This window comes from Chlorocebus sabaeus, chromosome 22, assembly GCF_047675955.1.
Source record: "Chlorocebus sabaeus isolate Y175 chromosome 22, mChlSab1.0.hap1, whole genome shotgun sequence".
In the NCBI taxonomy this organism is placed as follows: domain Eukaryota; kingdom Metazoa; phylum Chordata; class Mammalia; order Primates; family Cercopithecidae; genus Chlorocebus; species Chlorocebus sabaeus.
In genome coordinates, this window is record NC_132925.1 from 52,925,290 (window position 1) to 52,934,956 (window position 9,667).

The 9,667-nt window shown below is 43.2% G+C and overlaps 1 protein-coding gene across 6 annotated transcripts in view; it reads left to right on the top strand.

The window, feature by feature from the left end:
* VGLL4 (vestigial like family member 4) overlaps positions 1-9,667 on the top strand; it is a 163,144-nt gene that overhangs the window by 114,217 nt on the left and 39,260 nt on the right. For 5 of the 6 annotated variants that reach the window (XM_007985236.3, XM_038002478.2, XM_007985235.3 and 2 more), the window contains one exon: positions 4,005-4,194. In XM_007985236.3, coding sequence (XP_007983427.2) covers positions 4,005-4,194 — 190 coding nt within the window. Of the gene's footprint in view, positions 1-4,004; positions 4,195-6,784; positions 8,423-9,667 lie in introns of those variants that run through there. The other variant, XM_038002480.2, reaches the window with a different exon arrangement.

The following is a 9,667-nucleotide window of genomic DNA, read 5'->3' on the forward strand; positions in this document are numbered from 1 at the left end:
TGATGGCTGACGATGTTGGACATCTGATATGGTTTGGCGGTGTTCCCACCCAGTCTCATCTTGAATTGTAGCTCCCCTAATTCCCACATGTTGTGGGAGGGACCCAGTGGCCCATAGCAGAATCATGGGGGCAGTTTCCCCAATACTGTTCCTGTGGTAGTCTTACAAGATCTGATGGTTTCATAAGGGAAAACCCCTTTCTCTCATTCGTATTCTCTCGTCTGCCACCATGTAAGACATGATTTTCGGCTTTCTCCATGATTGTGAGGCCTCCCCAGGCATGTGGAACTGTGAATCCATTAAGTCTCTTTTTCTTTATAAATTACCCAGTCTCGGGTATGTCTTTTATCAGCAGCGTGAGAACAGATTAATACAGTATCTTTCCATGTGCTTATTGGCTATTTTCATATCTTCTCTTGGGAAATGCCTATTTAAATCCTTTTCTGTTTTTTGTTATCTTTTTAATTGTTGTAAGAGTTCTTCATATATTTTTAAATAGATCTTTTAACACTCCTTATTCTGTAGCACCTTTATCTTTAACATATCCTAAAGCTCTGTAAACTGCCCGCCCTATCGCCTTGCCTCATTGATTCAGTAGGTCAGTATTCACTGATCACCTACTGTGTGGAGGTGGTGTGCTCTGCACTCTCAGGTTTATTCAATGAATTAAATGCCACCTGCTTCCAGAAGCACAAAATAAAGTAGGGAGCGAAGCACCAGAGTGATAAGTTTCTATAGATGTTCAGAGGAAGAGGAGATGACTTTCAGCTGGAGGAATCAAGGACAGCCTGATGGAGGAGGCATTTTAAGTGGTTTTGCAGGATGCATGAACTTAAATGAGATTTGGGGAAGAACAAGTTCTCTGTGGAATGTTGATGAGTCTAGTTTAACTTTTTGGGCTGAAATTTTTAGGGCTCATAAAGAGGAATACTAGGAACAGATTGGCGGTGGGGGGCAGGGGGCAGGGGCGGGGTTGGGGGGGTATTGAAAGCAGCTCTGCTGGGTTTCCATCTCAGAGACTGAGATGCATTAAATGACAGAAAAGCCTGTAGTTAAACTCCTGTGAAAGTTGTTCAATCTCACGGTTGCCAAATTTATTTGACCCCAGGGTCACCCTTGTTTTTTCCGATGAATAACATCTGAGGCACATACCTCGAGTTTTGCTGTCTTAGTTCACCATTACACAAGTAACAGTTTCTTAGTAAATGTTGGTTAGTTGGTTGGTCACTTGTTGATCATACAATTGCATCAGTAATTCTAAGAGTTGGAAAGAACATGACACATTAGCTAGTCTAGCCCCTCGTTGTACGGAGGGAGACCCAGAGAGGGGAAGCACATGCCCACATTCACCCCGTGCTAAATAAAGGAAGAGTCAAGATTGCAATGCACGTGTCTTTTCTCCTAGACCAAATGTTTGCTTCGGTTTTACTAAAATAATTTTAACCCACCACACATACAACTGTTACCACTCCTGTCTAAAATACAAGTGTTGGGTTAGGGCCATCTACGGAGGGGCCCCAAAGATGCATAAAGGCACATAATTGAACGGACCTGTCGCTGACCTTCTGTGCAGATTCTTTTCCTTTGCTCTAAGCCTTGTGTAAGGCTGCCCAGTCTTACGATGAGGCGTTGTCTGATTGCAGAGGCCATGGGTTCTTGCCTCCAGCTAACCTGTTAACTGGTGGATCCTGGGTAAGTCACACTATGTTTTGGGGGCACAGCTTCTTCATCCATCAAATGAGGCAAAGTGTGTTTCCCGCGGTCCTTCCAGCGCCAGCAAAGTGAGATGCTGAAGTGCTACAGCACACATTTACCACTGTCTCAAGGGGACCTGGTGGAGGCTTCTGTCACAGTCCCTGGTGAAGGATACCTGGAGTGCCTTCATGAGGCCTGTAGCTCCAGCCCCAGTCCCACCCCCAAATCTCCAGTGTTTTCTGAGGATTCTTGTGGAATTTTTTTCTATGTTAGACATCAGTGATTTAGTCTTAAAGATAAGCAGTGCATCCGTTGGATGAACTTAAAAATGCAAACAAGCACGAGAATTTTTACTAGGTTGGAAACTGGGGAAGGGAGTGGGAATGTTGTTCTTAACCCAAGGGTTTTGCTTTGCACGTCACAGTGTATGCTGGTGGAATGAGTGATGGCTCCTTTTTTGGAGTGATTTCAGTCTGTTGCTGTAGTGGTTGTTTTCCATAGCAACCCCTGTTGCTACACAGCTGGCATCTAATGAAATGATGACCACAGCTTGGGGGTCCAAGCCCGAGGACTCCTCATCCTCTCGCATCCTGCCAGGGGTATTGAGAAACCCTGGGTGGAGAGGAGGGTCAGCTGGTACCATTTTGATGAGGGTTGATTTGCAGTTGCTGCGTTCCTGGGGGTATCATCAGGGCTTCCCAGAAAGTTAGCTGGGTTTGGGCTTCTGAAGCTTTCCCATGGAACACCCTCTTCTCTCTTTGTGGAGGAGGAAGTATCACAAGATAATTAGAAAGGATATTTTTCTAATTTATGAAAGTATAAAGATGAGCACTGCTTTTTTTGTTTTTTAAAATGAAAAGTTACTAAATAGCGAGTATAGGCCAACCAACATCATATTGAATTTCTGAGTGTGGCAGGCCAGCGTAGGGCCTGTGTTTTAGGTATCTCATTTAAAATGGAAAGTTCCAGTTTGCTTTGGGGCCAGAATCCTTAAAAGAAATCCTGGCTGGAGGTGTATTATGGGTCACTGTATGTTTGCTAGTTTATATCTTGCTGACTAAATTGGCCAAGTTTTTATTTTTCCTGGTAAATATTCAGAGGGTTTTTCCTCACTGCTTTCTCCAACAAAATCATATTTGTCATATGTGTATGAAGTAAATGCCTGTTGACACTGTCCACACATCTGTGATGATATGAAAATTAGTGGTGGCAAACAAAGATCCCTTTTCTTAGGTACCACAAGGCCTCAGATGAAGTTGACTTTATCCTCGTATTACTCTCAAATTGTGACCAAATGGAAACAAAATTGGTCAGGTCCAAGAGACCAAAATGTACAGTACAACAAAAGGGTTATTTGTGAAAAATTTAGGTGCTCCCCCCATGTGACTTAGAAAGTTTGACGTTTTCTCTTAATCGTTCGTCGTTATAAAGTTTAGAAGGTACACAACCTTTATTACTATGAAAGGCTATGCTTATTTTAATTCACACTGAGGCACAAAGTGATTGCCTAGTACAAAACCTTTTAAAATAGTAATGAAACACACCAAGATGTAAATCAAATGGAAATTTGGACCCTAATTTGATTGCCTAACTTCGAAACATGTTTCAGAACTGCACCGACCTACATATTATGCTTGTGATAAGTTATATGCTGAAGTTTTGTGCTGATAATATTTTAATGTGCAATTTTTAGTGTACTATAAGAATTAAAAGTTTATTTCCCATTAAACGATGTATTTATATTTCTTTTAACTTTAGGGGCAAATGTGTGAACTATTAGCCCATAAACTTTCCTCATTCTTTTAAAATAAATTAAATACCAAGACTATAATAAAAAAACAGAACAAGCAGGAAAAGTGAGTTGGGCATAATGGTTTCATGAATGCAGTGAGGTCATTCTCCTGTCCATATCGAGTGGAATACCCATACGTGAAAAGACCGTTGGTATTTTAAATTAACTTTTGAAATTGTTTACAGCAAATGCTTTGGTGTTTTAAATTAACTTTTGAAATTGTTTACAGCAAATGCTTTTTGCCTCCCCCTCTGCTATTTTACTGCAACTTTTTATTTTAAACTCTACCCTAAAGAGTGATTGTGCTAGAAAACTACGTTGATGTAAAATGTTTCATGGTTGGCAGCTAACCGCACTCAAACCGTGTTCAGAGGATGGCAGGCGGCCCCGTCCCATTGCCAAAAACTTTCCACTGGGAGTAGTTTTGCAAGGGGCTGGCTGGGCGGGCGGGGAGCCTGGGGGACTGAGATGGGGGCCTTTCTCCTGCTTGGTGACTACATCATCTCTCTCTGCGTAGGTGAAGCTGCTCTCAGGGGAGAACCCAGAATGCAGACCCTGCCGGTGGCCTCTGCCCTCAGCAGTCACCGCACTGGCCCTCCCCCGATCAGCCCCAGCAAGAGGAAGTTCAGCATGGAGCCAGGTGACGAGGACCTAGACTGTGACAACGACCACGTCTCCAAGATGAGTCGCATCTTCAGCCCCCATCTGTGAGTTCCTCTGTTCTTATTTTGGCTGAAGGGTGCTCCGTGCTGGGGCCCTATTTGTTTTGCAACTTTGTGCTAATTCTGATGTTATCATTTACATACTTTATTTGAAAAGGATATTATTTACAAAAATACTGCTCATCTGCCAAGAAGAAGGTAGTAAACTCATTCTGATAACTCGTGGTGAGATGGGAAGTCTGACTTCCCTCCAGCCTACTTGTAGGACCTGTCGCCTGTTAAACGCCATAGAAGTTAACGTCTCCTTAGAGCTTCTGCGAGTAGTCGAGTAGTCGTCTGCTAAGCTTCGCTTTTTTTGCCTGTACATATTGATTGTTTTTAGGGGAATCAACATTTAGTGAATGTCATTATGCACCAGACAAACAGAAGGGAAGCTCAGCACCTTTTTGACTGAGCAGACGTCGGTGACGTTCTTACTCAGGAGTCTAGGATTGTACACACGGAGAAGCGTTCGTCCCTCCTTACATGCCCCTGGTACAAACTTGGGACCCTCCCATCAAGGGAAGCCAGCTTCCTATGCTCATGACAAGGTGCCACTCATCACATCCAGCCAGTCCTTGATCTGCCACTGACACTGTCTACCTTCTTGACACGAATTGCTTCAACTCTTTGGGCCTCAGTTTTGTCATTTGTGAAACACAGGTTGAAACTACAGGTCTCTGAATCTGTGCGACGTCACTGTGTTTCCATTGGAAAAGCCTCCCGCTTCCATGCACCCAGCTTCTCCCCTTTGCACTCTCCTCATGGCACACGCCCTCCTCGCAAAGGGAGAGGCTTCTCCCCAGTTTTCAGGACTTGGAGACACCCCACCAGCTGCCCAGAGAGTCTGCGGGGACAGTGGTGAAGGCAGTTGGTGTTCTCGGGAGTTATCTTGCCAATCCTGGCAAGGTTGCACTGAGTATCCCAGGGAGTAGCTTTGCGTGTACAGGTACAGAGGTCCTCCTCCTTCCCCCTTCCCAAGCGTTCACTCCAGCATGAGTCAGTGTTTCCTCATTATTCAAGATGCTCCAATTCCTGAGGGCACTGCTGTTTCCCCACAGGAAGGTAGAGCAGGGAGTGCTCCTCCTTGGAGGCAGAGCTTCCGCAGAGAGGTGGCCCAGCTCCCGCCTCTGCTGCCTCAGCTCCAGCGTCCTTGCATTCCACTCGTTCCAGTCAGCTTGGACTGTTGTGTTCAGTCATAAGACACTGACAGAGGTATTTATCCTCAAATAAATCACTGCAGTGTTAGTCAGAGGCTGAGCCTGCAGTCTGGAGCCCTGGAATTTGCTACCATCAGGAATCCAGCAGGAAGGCCCTGCAAACAATGCACTCCGCAGGCAGGGCTCGCTTAACTCCTGGGTGCTCAGCTGTTGCAGTTCATCCTTGTATTCCTACGAATTTCTTGTTCTTTCCCATCCGCTTTTCCCAAACCCAAATAAGAGCATTTGGTCTTTTTTTTTTTTTTCTTTCTTTCTTTTCATAAGTAAGAAAGGGGAAGGCAGCCTGCGGATGAACATGCCTTAATTTAAATCCTGATTCTGCCACACAACAGCTGTGAGGCTTTGGACAAGTCACTTAATTTAGTTGGGCCTAGTATCCTTGACAGTGATGTCCTTGTCATTGGACAATGACAATGATAATAGTTAATGTATAGAGCTATTATGAGGACTAGAGTTAAAATATGCAAGGAACTTGGCACAGTATAGCACTTAGTTGATGGGAGCTGTTATTTTTATTCCATTGTTCAGATATTGGTTATGATGATAAAGAATAAGAATATATATATATGTATATGTGGTGGATTTAATGTTTGATAGTATGTGCCTTTTAGTTAGAATTCCTGGATTCAAATCCCACTTTCTTTATCTTTCATCGCAGATAATATTAATTCCTTCCTCATAGGATTACTGTAAGGACTTAAGTATGGTGCCTGGCAGATAGTAAGTATTCAGCTTTAGTCATTGTTAATATTATTATAATATTAAAATGTTCAGAAAATGATTTTGTGGCTAGGCGCAGTGGCTCACACACCTGTAATCCTAGCACTTTCGGAGGCCGAGGCGGGTGGATCACCTGAGGCCAGGAGTTCGAGACCAGCCTAGACAACATGGCGAAACCCCATCTCTACTAAAAATACAAAAAACTAGCAGGGTGTGGTGGTGCATGCCTGTCATCCCAGCTACTTTGGAGAATGAGGCATGAGAATTGCTTGAACCTGGGAGGTGGAGGTTGCAGTGAGCCGACTTGAGACTCTTTAAAAAAAAAAAAAAAAGAAAAAATAATTTTGTAGCTCTCTTGGTGGCTACAAATAAGACCTTGATGTATGAGTCTGTGATGACACTATAAATAATTTTAAGTGTAAATAATAGAATCACCAAATTTTATGTGCAAGTCACAATTGACATTATTATGCAAAGTTTTAGGAAAATAGAAACAGGAGTGACTCCGTCTCTCAGACTCCCTTAAACCAGCCAGGTGGCTCCCCCCTCATTTTTTTTTATTGTGGCATAAAATATATATATTACAAAATGTATTTTCTTAACCATTTTTAATTGTACAGTGTTAACGAGGAAAGGCAATCAGTGTAAGGTTAGGTCCTTCTGAGTGTTACTTGTTTACTGTGTGATAGTTATTAATTTTAGTAACATTACCATTGTTTGTACTGTGTTTTCTAAGAGCCTAATGACATTTCACAGGCAGATTGGAAAAATGCTGCCTGTCTGTCGTCTTCGTGTTGTAGGGTATTTAGTGCTGCTGTTCGATGAGATGTTTCCTGTTTGGGCTATAGCATCTCCCGCCTTTATATTTAATGCCTAAGAAGTTATCTGCAATAAATTACAGATTTATAATTATTTGAAAAGGAATAGCCTAGTGTATTTGTCTCTTTAAGCAGATTACAAAATGGTTTTTGTGCTTTATCTTCTTAGAGTTTGTTAATGACGTACAATGAAAATGTGATGTATTTTATCACTAAAGCAATCACAATAATTCTGGGGAAAGAAGTGTTCTTGGAAAAGAGTTTTGGCTGGGTGTGCTAGCTCATGCCTGTAATCCCAGCATTTTACGAGGCCGAGGCAGGCAGATTGCTTGAGCCCAGGAGTTTGAGACCAGCCTGGGCAATATAGCAAGATCCCCATCTCTACAAAAAATTTTAAAAATTAGCTTGGCCTGGTGGAGTGCTCCTGTGCTCCCAGCTACTTGGGAGGCTGAGGTGGGAGGATAGCTTTAGCCCAGGAGTTTAAGACTACAGTGAGCTGTGATCACAACACTGCACTCCAGCCAGGGTACAAAAGGGAGACCCTGCCTCTAAAAAAGAAAGGAAGGAAGGGAGGAAGAAAGAAAAACAGTTTCAGTAGCTAGCTACCAAGGCCTGAAAGGTGCATAGTTTGGCTGCATTTTATTATAACCATCATACGGAGACATTTTCTAGTAGAAAGATGGAGAGATCAGGTGGCTCTGAGCCAGAGTGAGAAGCAACAGAGACCGGGCGAGGTGGCTTGTGCCTGTAATCCTAGCACTGTGGGAGGCTGAGGTGGGTGGATCTCATGAGGTCAGGAGTTTGAGACCAGCCTGACTAATATAGTGAAACCCTGTCTCTACTAAAAATACGAAAAAAATTAGCCAGATGTGGTGGTGTACACCTGTAGCCCCAGCTACTCAGGAGGCTGAGACAGGAGAATTGCTTGAATCCAGCTGGCAGAGATGGCAGTGAGCTGAGATCACACCATTGCACTCTAGCCTGGGCAACAGAGCGAGACGACGTCTTAAAAAAAAAAAAAAAAAAGAAGCAAAAGAGAGTAAGACTGAGTTCTATCCGGTTTGATTTAGGGGAAGGGGAAAAAAGAGAGGTTTCCTTAGTGATTCCTTCAGAATTTTGAAAAGTAGAATTCCTGGGATTTTATTCCAGCCTCTTAGGACCTGGTGTATTTGAACTCCTTATTAATTTTTTTGTTGATATTGTTACTGAACCACCAGGGGTTTGGTCTAGGTCCTGCTGCTCACCATACAGAAAGCCAATGACTGGGATGAGGAGTATTGCCAAGGAAGAAGGCTTTCATCGGGTGCTGCAGCCCAGGAGATGGGGCAAATCCATCTCCCCGATGGACTAAAGCTAGGGGTTTATATAGCAGGGAAGAAATGAAACAAGATTCAACAAACAGGAACTCGGGAGGAGCAAGGACACAGTCATGATGAAGGAGCGTCCCACATCTCTTTGTCTGGATGTAGTGACCTGGTGAGCTTCAGTTCTTTGACCTTTTTTTTTTTTTTTTTTTTTTTTTTGAGAGGCCTGAAGGTCTCTTCCTAAGGAACTCAGATGAAACAAATATAAGTTTTAAGCTTTAAGAGTAGAAAGGTCGATTTCTGTGTTATTAACCTATCTGTGGGACTGTTGGGTTGGTTCCAATATGGTGACCCCGAGAAATACTTTGTTTATTTCTTAAGAACATGAGTGTCTCTTTGGAAGTTGAAAACTACTCTGTGTTTGGAAAGAGTGGATTAAAGGATGGGAAGAGGTACAGTGGGATTCGTCTTGTGGAAAAATCAATAAGTATTTTTTTTTAAATGGCCCTTGATATTCAAGTGCAATCGGGTAAGAGAGAACTCTTTCCCTTTCGCCTGCCTGCCTGCCTATTTATCTACTTATTATCCATATGGACTCCGGGGTTCCTGTCTTACTCAATGAATTGTAGCTGTCCCAGAGTTGACAAACAAGAACTCCCTCCACTGGTGGTATGTCCTTGTCATAACTTCCATTATTTTGTGGTGGTTGTTGAGCACTTTCTTATTTTCTGGCCTGCAAGTTGTTCTAGGCTCATCTTGTAGCCTACCTGCTCCAGCCATGGGATTAACTGTTTTTCCAGGGGACTCCAGATCCTTTTAGTGGGGAATAGGATTTGGAAGCCCAGATCCAGGTGCTAGGTGTTATCGTTACTATGGATTACGTAGTTTTCACGGTAACTTACTGTTACTATGATGACATTGCTTCTAGACTTGATTTGTCTAATAGTATGGCAGACACCAGCCACAGGTGTTGATTTAAAATTAAAAGTCTAGTCCTCAGCGGCAGGAGTCACATTTCAAGCTCAGTAGCCACATGTGGCCGGTCGCTGCCATGTTGAACAGCACAGATACAGAACATTTCTATCATCACAGGAAGTTCTGTTGAACAGCATTGTTTCTACACCTTTTCCTGGGAAGAGCCAGGAGATAACGAGTTCCTGGCAGTGCTCCAGGGCTAACCCACTCTCCTGAGCTCCTCCTCGCCCTCCCCATTCCATAATGTATCTCCCTGGTTCACCAGTAAGAACAGCATCCACATGTACTCGTGGTCCACTCCTGCAGTGCACGTCAAGTAGGTTCAGAATCACGGTGCCAATACCACTTTGAAAAATAAACTAAAAAGAGTTTAGGATTTGTTTATGGTTTTTCCTTCTCCCATGCAGAGGGTATAATAGTCACAGGATGAATCTGAAGAGTT